The 24,345-nt window shown below is 54.7% G+C and overlaps 2 protein-coding genes across 2 annotated transcripts; both read right to left on the bottom strand.

The window, feature by feature from the left end:
• Window positions 1-427: 427 nt before the first annotated feature.
• On the bottom strand, window positions 428-10,660 carry LOC128835579 (zinc finger protein 850-like; the record flags this gene model as incomplete). The annotated part of the gene is made up of 4 exons (XM_054025125.1): window positions 428-2,983; window positions 5,887-5,968; window positions 6,140-6,201; window positions 9,955-10,660. Coding segments are annotated over 4 exons (2,118 nt in total), but the record flags the coding sequence as incomplete, so codon positions are not given.
• Window positions 10,565-24,345, bottom strand: LOC128835578 (zinc finger protein 665-like). The gene is made up of 7 exons (XM_054025124.1): window positions 24,253-24,345; window positions 23,831-23,937; window positions 22,136-23,282; window positions 19,436-19,514; window positions 17,827-17,965; window positions 16,578-17,508; window positions 10,565-10,903 (listed from the first exon to the last, which is right to left on the bottom strand). The coding sequence occupies exons 2-7, from the start codon at window positions 23,907-23,909 to the stop codon at window positions 10,882-10,884; spliced, it is 2,397 nt and encodes a 798-aa protein (XP_053881099.1). The 5' UTR covers window positions 23,910-23,937; window positions 24,253-24,345; the 3' UTR covers window positions 10,565-10,881.

Raw genomic sequence — 24,345 nt, 5'->3', positions numbered from 1 at the left:
TTCTCAAAGAAAGGCTGCAAGAGCATTTTATAAATCAAAACATGGACATTTTTGTTATTTTAATGTTTCAAGCCTGGTTACACCCAGAGGGACCAATCAAGTGTGGGATCCCATTGTGCTAGGCATTGTATGTATTGAAGAGACAGGCCCTGTTCCAAAGAGCTTTTTATATATTATACACCCCTCTACCCCGATATAACGCTGTCCTTGGGAGCCAAAAAAATCTTACTGCGTTATAGGTGAAACCGTGTTATATCGAACTTGCTTTGATCCACCGGAGTGCGCAGCCTCAACCCCCCGGAGCGCTGCTTTACCGCATTATATCCGAATTCGTGTTATATCGGGTCACATTATATCACGGTAGAGGTGTATATAAAACCAGGCTTGGCAGAATTTTTAAAAATAATTTCAACAGATAATATCAATGTTTATTTTTAAGCATTTATTTTTATCTCTTTAAATTTTCACAGTTGCCGGAAATTAAGTGGGGAGGGTCAGATAATTATTTAATGATAGCAGATGTTGAGATTCAAAAAATTAAAGTTTTATAAACCATTAAAACCAAATTGTCAGCATCACATGTCAAAATATACAAAGTCAATATCCTGACATCACCCCAAATCCTACCTGTTTTTACGATGCATTCACTAGTCCATTTGTAACAGGCTTATTTTCAGTCACTGGATTTTGACTCCAAGAAGTTCTAAAGCAGCATTTTTCTTACTCTGCCTATCTGTAAATGTTGATTATCACTGGAAATATTTTGTCATTGGTTTGTGTGTGCATGCTGAAATTGACATTTACTGACTAAAAAAATTATTCCTTCCAAGGCTTTATGTAGATTCATAGATTCTAAAGCCATTGTGGTCATCTAGCCTGACCTCCTGTTTCACACAGTCCATAGAGCTTCCCCAAAATAATTCCTAGCGCAGAACTTTCAGAAAAACATCCCATCTTGATTTAAAAATTGTCAGTGATGGAGAATCCACCACAACCCCTGGCCAGTTCTCCAATGGCTAATTACTCTCACCATTAAAAAATTATGCCTTATTTCCAGGCTGAATTTGTCTGGCTTCAACTTCCAGCCACTGGCTAGTGTTAGAGCTTTCTCTGCTAGACTGAAGAGCCCATTATTAAATATTTTTTCCTATGGAGTTACTTATAGACTGATCAAGTCACCCCATAAGCTTCTCTTTGTTCAGCTAAATAGATTGAGCTCCTGGAGTCTGCCACCATAAGACTTTCCAATCCTTTAATCATTCTCGTGGCTCTTCTCTGACCCCTCTCCAATTTATCAACATCCTTCTTGAATTGTAGGTACCAGAACTGGACACAGGATTCCAGCAGTGGTTGCAAAAGTGCCAAATACAAAGGTCAAATAACGTCTCTACTCCCACTTGAGAGTCCCCTGTTTATGCATCCCAGGATTGCATTAGATCTTTTGGCTACAGCATCGCAGGGAGAGCTCATGTTCAGCTGATTATCTACCATAACTTCCAAATCTTTTTCAGAGTCCCTGCTTCCCAGGGCAGTCCCCGATCCTGCAAGTCTGGTGGACACTTTCTGTTCCCCGATGTATACATTTACATTTAGCCGTATTAAAACACAGGATGAACAAGGCACTAGCAGGGTTTGGAAATAAGAGGCTACAAGGGAGCCAAGTGATCAAATAAATAAACCCCCCAAAATGTTTAATGCCAACATTCAAAATCTCCCTAACCACATCCCTGAGCAGGAGTGAAGGAACGCGTGTGGATTCTCTGATGGGCAATAAGGTTTGAGCTCCGGCTGAAGCTCTTCCCACATTCAGGGCAGTTATAGGGGCGCTCTCCCGTGTGGGTGCGCTGGTGTTTATTAAGATCAGAGCTGCCGACAAAGCTTTTCCCGCAGTCGGGGCATTTATAGGGTCTCTCTCCCGTATGAGTTCTCTGATGGGTGATAAGGTACGAGCTCCGACCAAAGCTCTTCCCACATTCAGGGCAGGTATAGGGTCGCTCCCCAGTGTGAATCCTCTGGTGCTTAATAAGAGCAGAGCTGTCGACGAAGCCACTCCCGCAGTTGGGGCATTTATAGGGTCTCTCTCCCGTGTGGGTTCTCAGGTGTCTATCGAGCCTGGAGCTCAGGCTAAACTTCTTCCCACACTCAGTGCAGATGTAGGGTTTATCCTCTGTGTGGACTATCCGGTGCCGGATGAGGTGAGAACTCAGTGAGAAGCTTCTCCCGCAGACGGAGCATTTATAGGGTCGCTCTCCCGTGTGGGTGACTTGGTGTCTAATAAGGTGCGAGCTCACACGGAAGCATTTTCCACATTGGGGACACTTATAGGGTCTCTCTACTTTATGGATCCCCTGGGGTGGGCTGAGAGAGTGGCTTTCTCCATAATCAGGGCGTTGGTAGGGTCGCTCCCCTGTGTGGATTCTCTGGTGCTGCTTCAGGTTGGACTTCTGGTTGAAGCTCTTCCCACAGTCAGGGCACTTGTAAGGCCGCTCTCCAGTATGGACCATCTGATGCTGGAGCAGGCGGGAGCTCAGAGAGAAGCTCTTCCCACAGTCAGTGCATTTATAGGGTCGCTCCCCCGTGTGGATCCTCTGATGCTGCATGTGATTGGACCTCTGACTAAAACTCTTCCCGCAGACAGAGCATGTGTAGGGTTTTTCTCCCGTGTGGGATCTCTCGTGGCGGATGAGCATAGAGCTCTGGGTGAAGCTTTTCCCGCATTCGGGGCATTTATAGGGTCTCTCTGCTGTGCAGATTCTTTGCAAGCCAAGGAGCTTCTTAGAACATTCTTCATCAGTGGGTTCTCCCTCTGTCTTTCCCTGCTGCTGTCCTCTCCTTCCCTGGCTTTGGCCAGCGTCTCCCTGCTCAGGGCTGTGGGGCATCCCTTGCAGCTCCGCCCCCACAGGCTCTTCTTGCTGGGGATTCCTCTTCCTGGTCCTGGAACCTGCTGGGAGAGAAAGAGAATCCAGCCGGGGCTCGTTCCCTGCTGGGGAGAGAAGGGGCAGCAAAGGGGTTTGTCATGGAGCAGAAAACCTGATGGTCAGGAAGCGAAAACCCCCAAACCCTTCCCTCACCCTGGCAGGGAAGATCCTGGCTACACCCAGTGAATCGTCGGAGTTGTTATAGGCCTGGGCATCAGTGGAAGGCATCTACCCTGCCCAGAAGCATCATTTATACCACCCTCCATGATGTCGTGGCTGCAGGCTCAGAAATCGGGAGGGTTTATGCAAGTGAGCCAATCCCCTAATTTCCATACAATTATGCAAACAAGACAATGAATAGAAAATCCCCGCAAAAATAATAATATTTTTTAAAAGGGATTCTCCCCTCTCTCTGTAGTCCCCTCTCAAGGTTTCCCTGACGTCACTCCCTTTGGTTCCCCACCTTGCACAATGTAATACCTGGCCAGAGGGACATGGCCTAGAATGTAAGTCTCCATGCACTCCTGTAACCATAGAGATGGGGTCTAGAGAACACGTCTCTCTAGCCCGCCTGTAACCACAGAGATGGGCTTAGAAGAATTCACGTCTCTTCTGCCCACCTGTAACCACAGAGCCAGGGCTTAGAGCGCATATTCCCAACCCTAACCCCAGTAAATAGCGATGGGACTCAGAGCACAAATCTCCCTGCCAAGCCAGTAACCGTAGAGACCCAGCTTAGAGTGTGCATCTTCCAGGCTCAACCATAACCATAGAGACTCTATCTAGAGCATGCACTTCCCTGGCTCCCCCGTATCCAAAGAGATGGGGCCTAGAATGTGCATTTCCCCATGCCTGCATGTAACCATAGAGCAGGGCCAAGCATGCACATCTCCCCAGCTTTGCTATAACCATAGAGATGGGGTCTAGAGTGCGCATCTCCTTAGCTCCACTGTAACCATAGAGACAGGGCCTAGAGTAGGGTGACCAGATATCCTGATTTTATAGGGACAGTTCCGATATTCAGGGCTTTTTCTTATATGGGCACCTATTACCCCCCACCCCCGTCCTGATTTGTCACATTTGCTATCTGGTCACCCTAGCCTAGAGTGCGCATCTCCCCAATTCCGCTGTACCCATAGAAACGGGGCCGAGAGCGTCTGTTCCCCCATCACAGTGTGACTGGCCCAAGAGTGGAGAGGGGTGAGAAATGCTTTGGGGGTGTTTAATTTTGTTCGTAGTTTTGAGCTTTATGGAGGGGGCCCAGGGAGAAGCCCTGGGATCTGCTACTCTGTGAAAGAAGAGTGTGATTTTGCTAGGCTCTGTTTAATTTGGAAGGACTTTGGGGTGTATTGACAGGAGTGTCGTGTGTAAGACACAGGAGATAATTGTCCTGCTCTACTCGGCACTGGGGGACACCCCAGCTGGAGAACCGGGGCACAGTCTGGGCACCACATTTTAGGAAAGAGGCTGTGCTTTGGACTCTGAAGAGAGTCCGGAGACCAGCAACAAAAACAATAAAAGGTTCAGAAAACCTGACCTATGAGGAAAGGTTTTAAAAAACTGGGCATGTTCAGTCTTGAGAAAAGAAGAGTGAGGGGGGGGACCTGATAACAGTCTTAAAATATGCCAAGTGCTGTTATAAAAAGGACAGTGATCAGCTGAAAGTAGGACAAGATGCAATGGGCTTAATCCGCAGCAAGGGAGCTTTAGGTTAGATATTAGGAAAAACTTTCTAACTCTATGGATAGTTCAGAGGCCACATGTTCCCGGGCTGGAGTTTGTGGAGTCCCCGTCATTGGAGGTTTTTAAGAACAGGCTGGACAAACAGCTGTCAGGGATGGTCTAGGTCAGGGGTCAGCAACCTTTCAGAAGTGGTGTGCCGAGTCTTCATTTATTCACTCTAATTTAAGGTTTCGCGTGCCAGTAATATATGTTAATGTTTTTAGAAGGTCTCTTTCTATAAGTCTATAATATATAGCCAAACTATTGTTGTATGTAAAGTAAATAAGGTTTTTAAAATGTTTAAGAAGCTTCATTTAAAATTCAATTAAAATGCAGAGCCCCCCGGACCGGTGGCCAGGACCCGGGCAGTGTGAGTGACACTGAAAATCAGCTTGCATGCCGCCTTCGGTGCACGTGCCATAGGTTGCCTACCCCTGGTCTAGGTTTACTTGGTCCCACCTCAGCGCAGGTGGATGGACTTCCGTTTTTATGATTTTGCTGTGGGACCAGGGGGAAGTGGGTGAAGGGACTGTGAAGAGGCCAGCGTGGGGCCTGACCAGTTACAGCTGGACTTGGATATCCCAGAAGGGCACTGAACTTGAAGTGTGACCTGGCTTGAGGGCTGAGTCACCCAGAACACCACCACGGCAAAGACAGATCAGCCGACAAAAGGGGGTGCTGAAGCTAGACGAATCCCTGTCGTGTCCTGACCCCAGAGGGGCTTGGGTGGTAAGTGCACCCCCATGACACTCCCCGTAGCCCCAGAGACGGGGTCTAGCAGCACCTTCCCTGCACATGTACACCCGGCTCTTCCCCGCTTGCACACGTGTGTGCACCCCCCTCTCCCCATGCACACCCATCCTCTCAGCCCACCACCTGCACACACTTCCTCTCCTCCCTGTGTGGATGGAAAGTGTGTGTGTGTGTGTGTGTGAGAGAGAGTGAGTGAGGGGGGCAGCGTTCAGGGAGATGCTGCTCAGGGAGGGCAGGGGATTGTGGAGAATTTAAGGGTCTCTTGGAGACGCGGGGGGTCTCCAGCTGTTGCTGGTGGGGACGGAGAGGCAGAGCTCAGCACTTAGGGGCGTGGGAGGGGCAGCTGGCCCCACTGCCTCTATCGTATGGGGGTGGTGGGGTTCCAGGGGCGGTTCCCTCAGGAACCCAAGGGGGTGGGGAGGAGTCCTGAACTGAAGCCTCCCCCTGGGGCACCTCCGAACCCCCCGATCCCCGAGGGGCAGCCGCTGCTCACCCAGCGAGATCAAGGTCTTGTCATTCTCCTGCATGACGTCCCTGCAGAGCGGCCAAGCCCCCAAGGGGGAACCACCAGGGAGCTACCGGTGTCTGCTGCTCCAGCCACAGTTCCCGCCCCAGCAGCCCTGGGGACTAAGGGGGTGGGAACGGGCTGAGGGTGGGAGCCTGTCCCACGTTTAGTGCAATCCCCGTTGCAAGGGACTCTGGGAAATGGAGTCTCCCTTTGCAATGCACCATGGCTGGCCATTTACTCGGGGCATGCTGGAGAGTTCAGAGCCACCTTCTTCTGCATATTCATGATCAGGGCGGGGAGCTGTGGGCGCGTGGTAGGGCTAGGGAGCCCCAGAGGGCTGGCAGGGGCAGGGGCCGGGGATGGGAATGATCAGCCGGCAGCCTCTCGTGCGAGTGGAAAGGCAGGGAGGGGACTGGTTAGTGTAGGGCAGTGATCTCCAACCCTTTTTATGCCCAAGATCACTTTTTGAATTTAAGGGCAACCCATGATCTATTCCTGACCCTTCCCCAAAGCCCCAGCCCACTCCCTCCATCCCCCCACACTCACTCTCCCCCACCCTCACCCACCTTCACCGGGCTGGGCAGGGGGTTGGAGTGTGGGAAGGGGTGTGGGCTCTGGGCTGGGGCCGAGGGGTTCACAGTGTGGGAGGGGGCTCTGGGATGAGCCTGGGGCAGGGGGTTGGGGTGCAGGAGGGGTGAGGGGTGCAAGCTCTGGGAGGGGGTTGAGGGCTGGGGCAGGGGATTGGGGTGCAGGAGGGGGTGAAGGGTGCAAGCTCTGGGAGGGGGGTGAGGGCTGGGGCACGGGGTTGGGTTGCAGGAGGAGGTATGGGGTGTTGGCTCTGGGAGGGGGGTCAGGCTGGGGTTAGGGGTGCAGGAGGGGGCTCAGGGCTGGTTTGGGGGTGCTGGCTCTGGGAGGGGGCTCAGGGCTGGGGGTTCGGGTGCGGCTTCCCACCGGGCAGCATTTACCTCCAGCAGCTCCCATTTGGTGATGCAGCGTGGTTGCCGCTAAGGCAGACTCCCTGCCTACCCTGGCCCCATGCCACTCCCCCACTCCCGAGGGTCGCCAGGAGGGCTTCAGCTTGCTTGACCACAGATGCTGTTCCAGGAAGAAGGGCTGCTAAGCAAAGATGGGGTCCACCTATCGAGGAAGGGGAAGAGCATATTTGGCTACAGACTGGCTAACCAAGTCAGGAGGGCTTTAAACTAGGTTAGAAAGTGGCAAGTGACCAAAGCCCACAGGTACATCAAAAACATGGAGACCTGGGAGAAGGTTTGGGATTTGGGGGGAGCATGGGCTGTTATAGGAAGGATAAGGGAGAGGCAAGACAGAACTGGGGCGGGGGAAATCAAATCAGTATCTTAGATGTCTGTATATGAATGCAAGAAGTATGGGGAATAAGCAGGAAGAACTCAAAATGCTAGTAAATAAACACAACTAGGACATAGTTCGCATCACAGAGACTTGGTGGGATAATACACAAGTGGAATATTGGTATAGAAGGGTACAGCTTGCTCGGGAAGGACAGGTGGGGAAAAAAGGGAGGAGGTGTTTCCTTATGTATTAAAAATGTATAAGCTTGGACTGCGGTTGAGATAGAAATAAGAGAGAGACTTGTTGAAATTCTCTGGGTAAGGATAAAAGGGGTAAAAAACAAGGGTAAGGTCATGGTAGGGTATCAGAGGGGTAGCCGTGTTAGTCTGAATCTGTAAAAAGCAACAGAGGGTCCTGTGGCACCTTTAAGACTAACAGAAGTATCGGAGCATAAGCTTTCGTGGGTGAATGCCCACTTCATCAGACGCAAGTAATGGAAATCTCCAGAGGCAGGTATAAATCAGTATGGAGATAACGAGGTTAGTTCAATCAGGGAGGGTGAGGTGCTCTGCTAGCAGTTGAGGTGTGAACACCAAGGGAGGAGAAACTGCTTCTGTAGTGGGATAGCCATTCACAGTCTTTGTTTAATCCTGATCTGATGGTGTCAAATTTGCAAATGAACTGGAGCTCAGCAGTTTCTCTTTGGAGTCTGGTCCTGAAGTTTTTCTGCTGTAAGATGGCTACCTTTACATCTGCTATTGTGTGGCCAGGGAGGTTGAAGTGTTCTCCTACAGGTTTTTGTATATTGCCATTCCTGATATCTGACTTGTGTCCATTTATCCTCTTGCGTAGTGACTGTCCAATTTGGCCAAGGTCCCTGGAAGGGGGAGCGGGCAACCCGCCACAATACCTAATAAATAATGTACAGCACCAAGCACAGTGCGGTCCTGGTGCCTGACCAGTGCTCCTAGGTGTTACCATAATATGTGCTACCTCTGACTGGTCCATCTTCTCTTTGGACCCCCTGATGTAACCCCCATAAGGTCCAGGACCCATGCACTGTGCTTCTCCCTCCAAATCTCTCTCTCTCTCTCTCTCTCTCTCACTTCTTCCATGTAATAAAAGAGAGGGTTGGCCACAGCGTGATGATCCACTCAATTTATTGTGAGCTGATGGTGCGTATTGATGCCACCAGCAGGAGGAAAGAGGGCATGACAGAGAGGTAGCAGTGCTTGTTTTTACCTCTGACTCTCAGCCTGGTTGAATGGGACCTGAACCAAGCAGAGAACATAGGGCAGTAGAAACCTAGAGGTTGTGGGTTCGAGCCCTATAAACAGACCAACCAAGGGAATATGGGTACATAATCCAGTGATCCTCAGGCTGCCTGTAACCTGTGCTAACAGGGCGCCTATATCCCTCTCTAACAGCTAAATGATGGGTTTGTCAGTGCCTCGCAGGCAACATGTCCTTTACTGCAGACAGGAGGGAGGCATAGGTCTAGGAAACAGAGGTACTAGGTTCAATCCCAGGTGGGGAGAGGTGAGACACAATGTAGTAATGTGCCCCATGAGGGCTACCAGGCCAGGATCCCAGCTGGCTCCATAATCCGTCACTGCAGACCCTCAGCCTGATGTGGTGGCACATCCCTCCAAGGGCCACTGAGGTTTGATCAGTGACCCCTATCCTATAGGGCAGTGGGTTTCAAGCTTTTTTTCTGGCGACCCAGTTGAAGAAAATTGTTGATGCCCGCGACACACCGGAGCTGGGGATGAGGGGTTTGGGGTGCAGAAAGGGGCTCTGGGTTTGGGGGGGCTCAGGGCTGGGGCAGGGGATTGGGGTGTGGGGTTGGGGTGCAGGCGTATCTCGGGCGGCTCCCGGTCAGCGGTGTAGCAGGGGTGCTAACGCAGGCTTCCTGCCTGTCCTGGCACCGCGGACTGCACTGCGCCCTGGAAGTGGCCAGCAGCAGGTCCAGCTCCTAGGCAGAGGTGTGCAAGCGGCTCCGCGAGGCTCTCGCGTGCAGGAACCCTGCCCCCCCCGCCCGACAGTGGAGTGCGGAGCTAGTGATTGGGACGGGGGCAGTGCGTGGAGCCACATGTCCCTCCCACCTAGGAGCCAGACCTGCTGCTGGCTGCTTCCAGGGCGCAGCGCAGTGTCAGAACAGGTAGGGACTAGCCTGCCTTAGCCGGGCAGCACCATCGATGGGACTTTTAACAGGACCCTCGGCGCTGACCAGAGCCGCTGCGACCCAGTGCCTTCCGTTCCGTGACCCAGTACTGGGTCGCGACCCACAGTTTGAAAACCCCTGCTATAGGGCCACTCAGCCAGAACCACAGGGAGATGGCAGACCTTTATCCTGAGCCAGTGGCATGTCCCCTCTGGATTCCACTAGCACAGGACCCCAGCCAGATCAGTGACATGTATCCCCCCTGGGTTCTCCAGGCCAGGGCCCCAGCTGAATGCAGTGGGATGTGGCTGTGTGATCCACCACTGGAATCATAGAATATCAGGGTTGGAAGAGACCTCACCAGTGCCAAAACCCTGAGCCTGATGCAGTGGTATGTCCCCCCAGGGTTAACGGGGAAGGACTCCAGGGAGACGTGTCTCCATAACCCACTTTTGCAGACTCTCAACTTGATGCAATGGCTGAGGGCCTGGGGCAGGAGCCCAGCTGGAGGCAGCAGCAGGTTCTCCCCAGCCGAAGGCGCGTGAGTGTTTGCAGCAGCCTCCCTGCCCTGCATCAACTCCCCCCGCAGCCAAAGAAGGGGAAGTGGTGCTCGCTGGTGTGGGCCCCCTGGTGCTGGGCCAACGTGGAGCTCTGGGCGAAGGCCCTCCCGCAGTGGGGGCACTTGTAGGGGCGCTCGCCGGTGGGGGTGCGCAGGTGCTCAGAGAGGTAGGAGCTCTGGCTGAAGCCCTTCCCGCACTGGCTGCACAAGAAGGGGCGCTCGCCCTTGTGGGCCCGCTGGTGGCGCAGCAGGGAGGAGCCGTGGCTGAAGCGCGTCCCGCACGGCAGGCAGGTGAAGGGTTTCTCTCCCATGTGGATGCGCCGGTGCCGCAGGAGGCAGGTGCTGGAGATGAAGCTCTTCCCACACTCCATGCACTTGTAGGGCTTGTGGCCCGTGTGGATGCGCTGGTGCCGCACCAGGTGTGAGCTGTGGCCAAAGCTCTCCCCGCACTCGGGGCATCGGTAGGGCCTCTCCCCCGTGTGGATCCGCTTGTGCTGCAGCAGGTTGGAGCCACGGCTGAAGCTCTTCCCACAGTCGGGGCAGCGGTAGGGCCGCTCGCCCGTGTGAGTGCTCTGGTGCTGGATCAGGGCCGCACTCCCCGCACTGGTAGGGGCGCTCCCCGGTGTGGATGCGTTGGTGCTCCAGCAGGTGGGAGCGCTAGCTGAAGGCCTTCCCGCAATCAGGGCGTTCGTAGGGTCTCTCCTCCAGGTGTGCTCGCCGGTGGGTTAGGAGGTTTGTGCTCTGGCTGAAACCCTTTCCGCAGTCGGGGCAGTGGTAGGCTTGCTCCCCCTGCTGCATCCCCATAAGGACCCCGAGTGCCCACAAGCCTCTTCCCTCCTGGAGATCTCTCTGCTGCCACCCTGGCCCGTTGGCATCTCCCCACTTGGTGCTCCGGGATGTCCGCTGAGGCTCTGCTTCCACGGGCCTGTCCAGCTGGGGCTTCTCCTCACCTGCTGTCCTGGCACCTGCTGGGAGTGAGGGAACATACACAGATGCGAAGGCCAGAAGGGACCATGGTGATGACCTAGTCCTGTGTAACTCAGGCTGGAGCATCTCAGCCAGTGACTCCTGCATCTAACCCAGCTTCTGCTTTCACCAGAGCAGAGCTTTTAGAAACACCCCCAATCTTTCCCTAAAGACCCCAGGTGATGGCGAACCCACCAACGCCCTTGGTAACGTACCCCAGTGCTTCATTCCCCGGCTCGCACCTTATTTCTAGTCTGAATGTGTCTCGCTTCCGCTCCTGAAGCTTGCTCTGTCTTTGGCTGCTAGATTGAAGAGCCCTCTGCTCTGAGCGATCTCCTCCCCACAGAGGGACGAGTGGCATCAAGTCACCTCCTTTTGGAAAAGCCTAATTGATTGAGCTTCTTTGGGGCCTCAGCTGGAAGCAGGTTACCCAGACCTCACATCCTTTTCATGGCTCTTCTTTGAACCCCTTCCACTTTCGCAACGTCCTTTCTTGAAGGGTGGATACCAGAACTGGACACAGCCTCCTGTAATGGTCATTGCCCTAGGGATGATTTAGTGATCCTGCTTTGAGCAGGGGGTTGGACTAGGTGACCTCCTGAGGTCCCTTCCAACCCAAATCTTCTATGATTCTATAGAGGTGATACCCCCTCCCTGCCACTACTGGGTTAGTTCCCTGTTTATGGATCCAAGGATCCTGTTACCATCCTAGCCAGAGCATTGCACCTGGAGCTCAGGGTTTCCCTAGGTTTCCATCCAGCCCCCTTAGAGGGTCCCTACTTCCCAGGATACAGCCCTGCTCCCCCCCATCCCCACGGGTCTCTGACGTGTGCGGGCACCTCTGGGGATCTCCCTTTCCCCGGATCCCTGGAGATCCGGGAGCCTCGGCTCTTCCCCTGGCTCCATGCGGGGCATCGCGGCCGGGCCGGGAATCCTCCTCGGTGAAATCCCCCCCCAGGGCTCGGGGCAGAGAACCCCTTGACCAAACCCCTTCCCAGCCCCAGTCCCTGCTGCCCCGACCCCCACCCCACACTGCCTCCCAGCTGGCTGCTGGGGCGGGGGCTCTCCAGTCCCAGCCGGGGGTCAGCTCCGATCCCCTTGTGGCTGCAGCTGCTTCCTCCAGGCAGAGATTTCTCCTGCTGTTTCTCTCCCTCTCCCCTGCCCCCGGGGTCCCCACTCACCGCCCGGCTGGGGCGATTCTCGCCTGGGTTGTGTGGGGCGGCAGACGGGGACTGGGCCCTGCGCACACACGGGCTGGGAGCCCGGGATGCTGCTGGGACAGGAAGGTCCCGGCGCTGTCACAGCCCCGCTCATCCCGGCTCCGCTCTAGTCCTGGGCGCTTCTGAGCTCTATGTTTTTAACCCAGGGATTTGCCGGATGCAGTATTATGAAAAGGCTCCTAACACGGAGTGGCTGGGCTGGGCTGGTCAGATATTGAGTCCCTGGGGAAGACACTACAGACTAGACCAGCGTGGGGAGCAATGGGGTGCCCTCTCCCCAGGGGATGTGCCCAGGGAGGGGTACCAGGAGGTAGATTTCCCTGTGGATGCTCTCTCGAGATTGGAGAGAAAACACATGGGATCAGAATTACAGGCCCCCTTAAGGGCTCAGAGTCCTGTGTCCCAATTAATGTGCCCTTGTTTGTCCCACTGTGTCAACCCCCACCCATGGGTCCATTCTCCAAGAACAGCTGGAGCGCGGAACAGGTGAAGTATCACAGCAGACGTGGAGAGCTCCTCTCCATAACGGTGTTCTCGATCTCAAATTAAACCCATCCTCCAATCAAAGTCTCCTCTTCTGTAGTTCTGCTGGAGACCTCCTGGGAGGCCCCAGGGATGTGGGGTAGGAGCTGGGACTGAAGGGCTCTGACATATCGCTAATTTCAGCTCCTGAAGTGACCTACACTCTATGCTAGCGGGTCCCACACTTTGTTTCTTCTGTTCACTCTGTTCATTGTACCCACAGGGGCTCCTCATAGATTCCAAGGCCAGAAGGGACCATTGTGATCATCTCTTCTGATCTCCTGGATAACAAAGGGCAGAGACCTGCTCCAAAATAATTCCTAGAGCAGAGCTTTTAGAAATTCATCCAATCTCCATTTCAAAATGGTCAGTGATGGAGAATCCACTACAACCCTTGGTAAATTGTTCCAGTGGTTAATTACTCTCACTGTTAAAAATTTACGCCTTATTTCCCAGTCTGAATTTGTCTAGCTTCAACTTCCAGCCATTGGATCTCTGCTAGACTGAAGATCCCATTATTAAATATTTGTTCTTCATGTAGGTACTTACAGACTGGGATTAAGTCACCCCCTAACCTTCTCTTTGGAAAGTTAAATAGGTTGAGCTCCTTGAGTCTGTCACTATTAAGGCAGGTTTTCTAATCCTTAATCATTCTTGTGGCTCTTCTCTGACCCCTCTCCAATGTATCAACATCCTTCTTGAATTGTGGGTTTCAGCACTGGACACAGGATTCCAGAAGTGGTGGCACCAATGCCAAATGCAGAGATAAAATAACCTATTTACTCCTACTCAAGACTCCACGGTTTGTGCATCCCCCCCACATCCCCCACAAGCTCCCTGTATACCACCCTCCCAGCCCCCTCTACTTCAGGGACTACCTGAACCTTGGCCCTATCCCAGGAATTCTGTGCCCCCCCCGATTGCCCCCTCTTCCCCATTCCAGTGGCTCTGTGTGTCCCCCCATCACTCCCATGTCAGGGGTTCTCTGTGTCCTCACCAGCTCCCTCTTTTCCCCATGCCAGGAGCTCTGTGTGTCCCCCATTTACCCCCTACCAGTTGTCTGATTGACAAACAGAGAAATGCCGTGGAGTTGAGGGTAAGGTCTCATTTTGCTCGGCCAACAGGCCTGGGTTGCAGGACATCACTTCCAGCAAGGATAAAGCAGCACAAGGAGGAGGCGACAGAGTCATTTGTAAATGACGCTAAAGCTTCCCACTTCATTAGTTATTTCTATTATAGCCACACCCACAGGCCCACCCCAGATCAGGGCCCCATTGTGCCAGGCACAGCACACACCCAGAGCAAGGACAGTCCCTGCCCCAAAGGGCTCACAAGGGAAAACAGAAAGGGCAAGAGGGTAAACTGAGGCACAGAGAGGGAACGGGACTTGCCCAAGGACACACAGCCAGTCAGTAGCCAAGGCAGGAATACAACCCAGATCTGCTGACTTTGAGGACCATGTGGCCTCTTAGTCTTAGTTCTTCCTGCCTTGATACGTTTATGTGAATCCTTCATTTTGTATCTCTATCACACTCTGCCTCTCACAGCTGGGCAGACAGGGGTGAGGGATTCGTAGAGTTTATAGCCAGAAGGGACCATTCTGACCACCCGGCCTGACCTCCTGCATAACCCCGGCCAACGAACCTCACCGCGTGATTCCTGCAGCCAGCCCAGAACTTCTGGTGGCGCTAGAGCGGAGCTGTTACAGTCGTCCAGGCTTGGTGTGTAAAGACTCCAAGTGATGGGGAATCCACCACATCCCTCAGTGAGTTGTTCCAGTGGTTAATTCCCCCACGGCTAGAAATTCACACCTTATTTCCAGTCTGAATTTGTCTCCCTTCAGCTTCCTGCCACTGGATCTCATTTAGCCTTTGGCTGCTACTCTGAAGAGCCTTCTGCTATCAAAATTCTCCTCCCCATGTAGGTACTGGGATCCAGTCATCGACTCATCTTCTCTTGGATAAGCTAAATAGATCAAACCTCTTTAGTGGCTCACTACAAGGAAGGTTTCCCAGACCTCACATTGTTCTTGTGGCTCTTTTCTGAACCCTTTCTAATTTGTCAACACCCTTTCTGAAAGGTGCATTCCAGAACTGGACGCAGCCTTAGGGTTACCGTATTTCCACAATCAAAAAAGAGGACACTGGGGGGGGGGGGGGGAGTAGGGGGAGCCCCGCCCTAGCCCTGCCCCACCCCCATCCACTCCCTCCCACTTCCCACCCCCTGACTTCCCCCCTCAGAACTCCCAACCCCCCCTGCTTCTTGTCCCCTGACTGCCCCCTCCTGAGAACCCCCCAGCCTAACTGCCCCCCTAGGACCCTACCTGTCCCCTGACTGCCATGGGTGGCAGGTTTGTAGAAATTTTGGTGGTGCCCAGAACCTGCCCCCCCCCTCCACCTGCCTAAGGCTCTGGGAGGGGGGTTGGGTGGAGGGAGGAGGTCTGGGGTGCAGATCCTGGGCTGGGGATTAGGGTGTAGGAGGGGTGCAGGCTCTGGGATAGAGTTTGGGTGCAGGGTCTGGGCTGGGGCAGGGGGTGGGTGTGCAGGAGGGGGTGAGGGGTGCAGGCTCTGGGATGGAGTTTGGGGGTGGGAGGCAGTGCAAAGGGAGGGGGTTCAGGCTTTGGGAGGGAGTTTGAGGGCAGGAGGGGTGTGTGGGAAGGGGGAGGGGGTTTGGGGCTAGGAGAGGGTGCAGGGGTGAGGGCTGTGGGTCTGAGGATGAGGGGTTCATGATGCAGGAGGGGGCTCATGGATGGAGCAGAGGATTAGGGTGCAGGGGGATGAGGGTTGGGGCTGAGGATGAGGGGTTTGGGGCGTTGGAGAGGCTCAGGGCTAGGGTGGAAGGGCAGGGTAAGGGCAGCCTGCCTTGCCATTAGTGGCTGGGGGGCACTAGGACCCTGGGGCAGCAGACAGCAGTTGCCGCAAGAAGCAGGGTAGGAATGTGCACAAGCAGGCAGGGAGAGGGGCGCGTTGCTTTCTTTCGGCCAGGGACAGGGGGAGGATCTGCGGGGGGAGGATGCGCGGAGGGGGGGTGGCAGGTGGAGGCCGGGGCCCGCTCCAGGCAGGGCCGGGGGAGAGACCCAGCTCCAAATATTGCTGGAGAAGGGCCCCTGGCCCTGGATATTGCTGTTCGGGCACCACAAAAACTATAACCCGCCGCCCCCCCACCCCATATTCACACCCCCACCCCAGACAGGCCTATCCAACCCTCCCCCTGCTCCCTGACTGCCCCCCGGGACTCCCCTTACTATGCCCATGCCGGTCAGATGCTGGCTCCACGTATAGTCAAAACTCGCTGCAGGCGGGGCTGTTTGTGTTGTTACACCCACTGGGCTGCAGGCGGGGGGGGGGGGAGGAGGAGCAGGGGAGGGGCTCTGGCTCCTGGAGGCCAATGGGAGCGATGCAATCAGGCCCAGCCGCCCAATCACCACGCCGCACTCTGCATGGAAGGGAGGGAGGGTGAGGAGGGCAGGGGGAAAAATCCCGGATCTTATAACCTTGTTACCAATTCCTCCCGGACGACTATTTAAAGACACAAAAGCCAGACAGGTCTGGGGAAATATGGACGGATGGTAACCCTATGCAGTCTCCTCCAATGGTCTCCCCAATGCCGCATACAGAGGCGATACTCCCTCTCTGTTGCTACTCAATATTCCCCAGTTTATAGAATGAAGAATCACATTACCCTCTTAGCTAGAGCATCACACTGGGAGCTGATGGTCAACTGGTTATCCACCAGGACCCGTAAGTCCTATTTAGAGTCACTGTGTCCCAGTATACAGTCCTTCACCCAGTAAATGCAAATTTTCATACATTCCTGAATGTACAGCATTGCATTTGGCTGCATTTGGTTATCCAAGTGATCCTGGTTGGTCTGTAGAACTGCTATGGCCCAGGCCCAGCTGAGTACCAGAGAGCCATCAACCACTGCCCCCTACCTAGTGTGGACACTCTGGTGTCTCTTCAGCTGGGAGTTCCGTAGGAAGCTCTTCCAGCACTGGGAGCATCTGTAGGGTCGCTCCCCCGTGTGGATCCGCTGGTGCCGGATCAGGAGGGAGCTCTGGTTGAAGCACTTTCCACACTCGGGGCATTTGTATGGTCGTTCCCCGGTATGGCTGATCTGGTGGCGGCTGAGGCTTGAGCTCTGGCTAAAGCTCCTCCCACATTCAGGGCATTTATAAGGTTTCTCATCCCAGTGGATCCTGCGATGGGTGAAAAGGTTGGAGCTAAGGTTGAAGCTCTTCCCGCAAACCAGACACTTGTAAGGCCTCTCGCCCGTGTGGATCCGCTGGTGCCGGATCAGGGCTGAGCTCACCCCAAAAGCCTTCCCGCACTCCCCACACTTGTAGGGTCTCTCGTCCATGTGGATGCGCTGGTGCTGGGCCAGGAGGGAGCTGTGGCCAAAGCTCTTCCCGCAGTTGGTGCAGCTGTAGGGTCGCTCCACCCAATGGATGCGTTGGTGCTGGAGAAGGTTGGAGCTCACACCGAAGCTCTTCCCGCAGTCGGGGCATCTGTAGGGTCGCTCCCCAGTGTGGCCGATCTGGTGCTGGACAAGCTGGGAGCTGAAGTGGAAGCTCTTCCCGCACTGGGCACATTTGTGGGATCTCTCCCCCGTGTGGCTCCTGCGATGGCGGCTCAGGTTCGAGCTCAGGCTGTAGCTTTTGTTGCACTCGTGGCATTTGTAGGGTTTCTCTGCTGGGATGGAGGTCAGCTGGGCGAGATCATTAGGTCTCTGCCCCGCGGGGGCTCCCTGCTGTTGTCCTACCCCACAGGCATCATCTCCCTGCTTGGGACAATGGGACATCCCATGCAGCTTTGCTCCCACAGGGCCTTCCTGCTTGGAGTTGTCCTCCTCTGTCCTGGCATCTGCTGGGAGAGAGAGAAAATCCAGGGGGTGAGAGGGGATAACAAAGGGGACTGAGCAGGAAACATGAAGATAAGAAGCAACCCCCCCCCCCAATGCTTCCCTGAGGGGAGAGGAGGGGCTGCCCCAACATCCCAGCTGAGCCCTCAGAGAAAGGCTGGGGGAGGGCTCCTGCGAGGGGTGGGATCCGAGATGTGCCATGAGGACAGGGACCTGCTGGGGACGATACACAGCGAGGGGAGACAGACCTGGGGGGCTCCCGCTGGCTTGGCTGGGACCCCAGCTTTTCCCTTCGCTCCCAGCCGGCGTCGCTCATTCCTCACCTGTGCGGGCGCCTCTGGGGAGCTCCCTTCCCGGGGAGCCCTGGAGATCCGGGACCCTCGGCTCCATGCGGGGGATCGCGGCCGGGCCGGGGAAGGAAACAGGCGAGACGGCGCTCGATGAGATGACCTCCCGCGAGGGCTAAGAGCGGAGAACGCGCCTGGGCTTTAATACCAAACCCAGGTACCCCTCGCCCCCGTCCCTGCTGCCCTCGAGCGGGCTGGGCTGGGGGCACCGTGCGGGGCTCAGCTGCACAGACCCACCCGCGCTGCCCCGAATCGGGCTGGGGGGGGGGGGTCTCCCTCTCCCTCTCCCTCTCCGCCTTCGGCTCCGGCCCCCTCGTCCCACCAGCGCTTCCTCCAGGCTGCGATTTCCTGCCTCTGCTGCTGTTTCTCTCCGTCCCCGCGGGGGGCTGCAGACGGGGACTCGCCCTGCGCACACGTGGGCCGGGAGCGGGACTCGGGACCCAGATGCCTGGGATGCTGCTGGGACAGGAAGGTCCCGGCGCTATCACAGCCCCGCTCATCCCGCCTCCGCTCTAGTCCTGGGCGCTTCCGATCTCTATGATTTTAACCCAGGGATTTGTCGGATACAGTAGTAGGCAAAGGGTCCTACCATGGAGAGACTGGGCTGGCCAGATATGGGAGCCCCTGGGGAAGACACTACAGACTAGACCAGCGTGGGGAGCAATGGGGTGCCCTCTCCCTAGGGGATGTGCCCAGGGAGGGGTAGCAGGCGGTAGATTTCCCTGAGGGTGCTGGCCTAGTCTTTCTCTTTCTAGAGATTGGAGAGGAAACGGATGGAATCCGAATTACGGGCTCCTTGGGGTTCGGGGTCCCGTGTCTCAGTTAAAGTGCTCCGGGTCCACGCTGCCTAATGCCCCCCCCCCCCAGTAACCTCTGCAGGAGGAAATCAGCTGCTTTTAGGCGAGGGTCCATTTCAGATGGAATGTTGGGGTCTAGCCGTTCCATGGGGGTTGGCTCTGGTGGTTCTGTGGCAGCTGAGTGGAATGTCGGGGCCTGGAGGTTCGTTGGCAGCCGAGAGCAGAGTGTGGGTGTTTGGAGGTTCCATGGCAGTCCGGTGGAATGTTGGGCTCTGGAGGTTCTGTGGCAGTGGAGGGGGGGTGGGATGTTGGGATCTAGAATCATAGACTATCAGGGTTGGAAAGGACCTCAGGAGGTCGTCTAGTCCAACCCCCTGCTCAAATCAGGTCCAATCTCTAAATCATCCCAGCCAGGGCTTTGTCAAGTCTGACCTTAAAAACCTCTAAGGATGGAGATTCCACCACCTCCCTAGGTAACCCAGTGCAGTGCTTCACCAACCTCCTAGTGAAATTTCCCCCCCTACTATCCACCCTAAACCTCCCCCACTGCAATTTGAGACCATTACTCCGTGTTCTGTCATCTGGTACCAGTGAGAACAGTCTAGATCCATCCTCTTTGGAACCCCCTTTTAGATAGCTGCTTTCAACTAGGTAGTTGAAAGCAGCTATCTAATCCCCCTCACTCTTCTCTTCTGCAGACTAAACAATCCCAGTTCCCTCAGCCTCTCCTCATAACTCATGTGCTCCAGCCCCCTAGAGGAGAAAGGCTGCATGTCCCATTCCCGGACCTGAGAACAGAGGGGATAGTTCCTGTCTATATAATCCAGGAGAGGCTCTTCTGGCAGCTCATCTCTGGGTCCCTCAATCCTGGAGAGATATAGACAGATTACAGGGAGCCTAGGGCAGAGCAACAGACATGATCAGAGGCTGCAGGGACCAGTTTACAAGGGGAGAATAAAGGAACCAGCTCACCAGGGGCTGAGTGGGGGGTCTGTGAAAAAGGGTGGTGCTGGGATCTGTGGGTTTGAATCCCAGTCTGGGAGCCTTTGCCTCCCTTGGTTTGGGAACAGAGGAAATCCCCAGCTGCAGAGAGACGGCTCCAAGCCCTGCCACTTCTATTGTTAAAGGATGAGATAAAAATCCCCCATCGAGCCCCATCCCTCTTTTCATGGCCTCTTGTAGAAAAATGCCACAGACTCAGTGGGGTTGAGGCTGGAGAGCTGAGAGATGTGTCAACTACGTTTTTTAGCTATTTCAGTGGAAAGAGCAAGGTTTAAAATGATAACACACAGTCTTTTCCTCTCAGGTGTGCCTTAAGCATCAGAGTTTATTGGAAACAGACAAATGCAAAAACAACAATCAACTAACCATTCAATGGGACCCAGTCAGCATGCCCCTCCCACTCCCACCAAAGTGCTCAGGGAGCAGAAGGCAGAATTTTGGTCAATACAGAAGTATAATTTCACCAGCATCTGCTCCTTCCACGGTCTAAGGTACTGTATCAATAGAACTTTAAAATCATGGAGCTGGATTATGATCTCAGTGACCCTGGTGTAAATCTAGCAGCACCCCACTCAATCACTGGAGTCAGGCCTGCATTCTGATCTCAGTCCCAGTGGTTTAAATCCAGAGTAATCCTGTTGACTTTCCTGGAGTCCTTCTGGATTTACTCTGGCCCTTTGAATTACTGGGTTTATGTGTGAGAGACCCATTGTAACAGGACTGAGAGTAACTCACTAGCAGCCTGGATAAAAAACATAGATCAGAACCTTTGTGTGTTATCCAGCAATTGAACATGGCTCTTAAAGGAACAAATAATAATTGTTAATAAGACCCATCAGAATCCAGCCCTAACTCCACTGACATCAGAGGGGTCACACGGGATTTACATGGGCGTCGAGATCAGAATCTACCCTTAACGCTGATGCAGTCAGGGGGTACAGACATTGATCTAAAGATCCTACATCTTTTTATCTAATTTCCTTTTAATATTTTCCAGGAACCACAGCACCACCCAACATAATCAAGATAGACAGACTACTCCAGCATATTCCCTTCTTTCCCCCCAGGGCTGTATCCCAGTGTAGCTGGTCCCTGTGGATAGACTAAGTCCAGCCCCCCTGGACAAGAGCAGGTGAGCTTAATCCAACTAATTAAAGATGGCTGGGCTACACCTGGGCCGATAAAGGGCTGCTATTAAGTGGCTAGAGGGAGGAGCGATTGAGACAGGCTGAGCCCTGGAGCGGGAAAGCCACACTGCAGTGGAGCTACTTCCTGTGGTGGGTCCCTGGAGCAAAGGGGGCTCAGGGAAGAAGCCCTGCCACTGTATAAAGCCATGGTACACCCACACCTTGAATACCGCCTGTAGTTCTGATGGCCCCATCTCAAAAAGCTATGCTAAAAATGGAAAAGGTATAGAGAAGGGCCACAAAAATGATTAGGGGTATGGAACAGCTTCCATATGAGGAGAGATTAAAAAGACTGGGATTGTTCAGCTTGGAAAAGAGATGACTAAGGGAGGGGGGGTAATACCTATCTCATAGAGCTGGAAGGGTCCTTGAATGATCATTGAGTCTGGTCCCAAGTATCACTCTCCCTCCCCCCCGCCCCCAATCCCTAAATGGCTCCCTTAAGAATTGCACTCACAACCCTGTATTTAGCAGGCCAATACTCAAACCACAGACCTATCCCTATGAGAGAGGTCTATAAAATCATGGTGTGGAGAAAGTGAATAAGGACGTGTTATTTACCCCTTCACATAACCCAGGAACCAGGGGTCACCCAATGAAATGAATAGGCAGCAGGTTTAAAACAAACAGAAGGAAGTACTTCTTCACACAGCGCACAGTCAACTGGTGGAACTCATTGCCAGGGGATGTTGTGAAGGCCAAAAATATACCTAGGTTCAAAAAAGAATTAGCTAAGTTTAGGGAGGATCGATCCATCAATAGCTATTAGCCAAGATGGTCATAGATGCAATCCCATGCTCTGGGTGTGCCTAAGCCTCTGACTGCCAAATGCTGGGACTGGATGACTGGGGCTGGATCACTTCATAATTGCTCTGTTCTGTTCATTCCATTTGAAGCACCTGGCATTGGCCACTGTCGGAAGACAGGATACTGGGCTAGATGGACCATGGTCTGACCTAGTATGACCGTTCTTATGTAGAGGTGGCTGAAACTGGGAAACTGCCAGGAACAGGGGTGCCCGAGACCCCGGGGTGGGGTGGCCCTGAAGCCTGGGGCCAAGATTAAGTTAAGGCTGTTTCCTGTTCTGTGTGCTAATCTCTGTGAAAGAAATGGACCTCCTTGAAAAGACTGGGTGTGGCAGGGCATGCTTTAGAGTTGGGGACAGTGCCAGCACGCTGACACGCTGACACACCTTGAACAAGGAAGCCTTCTCCAAAGTGTCCATTAAGCTGTGATGAACATGAGAATGTTGGTAAATACTTATATGATTGATATGCATGCACGCCTCAGTTTCCTAGCCTATGATATACTGCCAGAGAGTCCCCCTGCAGTCCTGTCAATTTCCCTCCCTCGAGAGTCCCCTCCCCACAGCTGAGATGCATCTGCTTGGCGTGGGTCCGCTGGTGCTTCATGAGGGCAGAGCTGTCTCTGAAGCCCTTCCCGCAGTCGGTGCATTTGTAGGGCCGCTCACCGGTGTGGGTGCGCCAGTGCTTGTTGAGCTTGGAGCTGTCAATGAAGCACTTCCCACACTCGGTGCACTCGTAGGGCCGCTCGCCGCGGTGGATCCGCCGGTGCTGCATGAGTGACGAGCTCTGGTTGAAGGTCTTGCCGCACTCGGGGCAGCTGTAGGGTCTCTCTCCGGTGTGGATGCGCCGGTGCTTGATGAGGTTGGAGCTCTGGCTGAAGCTTTTCCCGCAGTGGCCACAGCTGTAGGGTTTCTCCCCGGTGTGGATGCGCCGGTGCTGGCTCAAGTTGGAACTGCTGCTGAAACTTTCACCACACTCGGCACAGCTGTAGGGCTTTTCGCCCGTGTGGGTGCGGACGTGCTGGGCGAAGGAGCCGAGGCTGAAGCTCTTCCCGCACTCGCTGCAGATGAAGGGCTGCTCCCCGATGTGGGTGTGGTAATGCTTCACCAGGGTGTAATTGCGGTTGAAACTCTTCCCGCACTTGCTGCACTGGTAGGGCCGCTCGCCCGTGTGGATGCGCTGGTGCTGGAAGAGGTGGGAACTCCGGATGAAGCCCTTCCCGCACTGGCCGCACTTGTAGGGGCGCTCCCCGGTGTGGATGCGCTGGTGATCAATGAGGTTGTAGCTGAGGACAAAGCACTTCCCGCACTCGGTGCACTTGTAGGGCTTCTGGCCCGTGTGGATGCGCTGGTGCTGGACCAGGTGGGAGCTCTGGCTGAAGCTCTTCTCGCAGTCTGAGCAGCTGTAGGGGCGCGCCTCAGCCTGGGCTTGGTTGTGCTCTGTCACCACCTTGATGTCCGTGTCATCCAGAGATATCACCTCTGTCTCCTGCTGCCGTCCAGCCCTGCTGGCCTCTCCCTGCTCAGCGCCCCAGGACATCCCGCAAGGCTCCCTTCCTGCAGGCCCTTCCTGCTCGGGATTATCCTCCTCCATCCCAGCACCTACTGGGGAGAGAGGGAGAATCCAGGCAGGCTCGTTCCCTGTGCCAGGGAGACAGGGCACAAAAGGGAGAAGAAAATCTGAAGAGCAGAAAATGAATCCCCGGAAAGCCTTCCCCACGGGCGAGCGGAGGGGCTGGTTCTGCCCCAATGGCCTGGCTGAGCCCCCAGGGAATGGCTGGGGGAGGGCTGGGCTCCTCCCAGGGGTCAGGCAGAGTGGGTGGGAGCTGGGAATGATGCCTGCTGTGGGAACAGGGACCTGCTGGAGATGACACTGAGTGAAACCAGACAGAACTGGGAGGTCTCCAGGCAGCTTTGCTGGGATCCCTTCACTCCTGTAAATTGCCAAACTAACCTAAATTATTTGATGCCAATTTTGCCACTTCAAGTCTCCTCCAGCTTTGTGGCTCACTGACACCAGCCCTACGGGTTTGGGCTGCGATTCTCTGGCCTTGGTTTGGCATGACGTCAGACTAGCTGACCAGCATGGCCCCCTCTGGCCTTCCCCATCTATGGCTCTAACATGGCACCCTGGGGCTCTGGCTGTTAGTTCATGGAGAGTCCCCAAGCCCACGCCACTCCTTTGTCACCTGTGCAAGTGACGGCCAGTGTCTCCCTTTCCTCGGTGCCCTGGAGATCCCGGACACACGGCTCGTCCCCGTTCTCCATCCCGGAGATCAGGGATCAGGAATCCTGCCTGCAGGGGAGCAAAGGGGGGAAGTCCTGGTTTGATAGATTACCATTAAACCCTTCAAAACTTCTCCCTCAGGCAGCCCGGGGTTGGGTCCTGTGGGCTCAGCTCCATAGACCCCCTCCCCCCGCTGCCCGGGGGTGTCTCTGGTGCCAGCTGCAGTTCGGGGAGTCCCGATCCCCTCCTCCCTGCAGCCCCTTCCTCCAGGCAGCGATTTCCTGCCCCCTGCTGCCGTTTCTCTCCCTCCCCAGAGCCGCCTCTCCCTGCGCCTCAGCTCACCGCCCAGCCAGGCCATCCCCTCGGCCCTCAGCAGGGACTCACCTCTGGGCACGCAGGGGGACGGGGGAAGCCGGCCTGGGAGGGACCCAGGTGTCCGGAGGCCGGGACAGGAAGGTCCCTGCGCTATTACAGCCT

Source organism: Malaclemys terrapin, chromosome 4 (genome assembly GCF_027887155.1).
Source record: "Malaclemys terrapin pileata isolate rMalTer1 chromosome 4, rMalTer1.hap1, whole genome shotgun sequence".
Taxonomy (NCBI): Eukaryota; Metazoa; Chordata; order Testudines; family Emydidae; genus Malaclemys; species Malaclemys terrapin.
The sequence above is the reverse complement of the archived record's forward strand: the minus strand, read 5'-3'. Positions and strand labels throughout refer to the sequence as shown.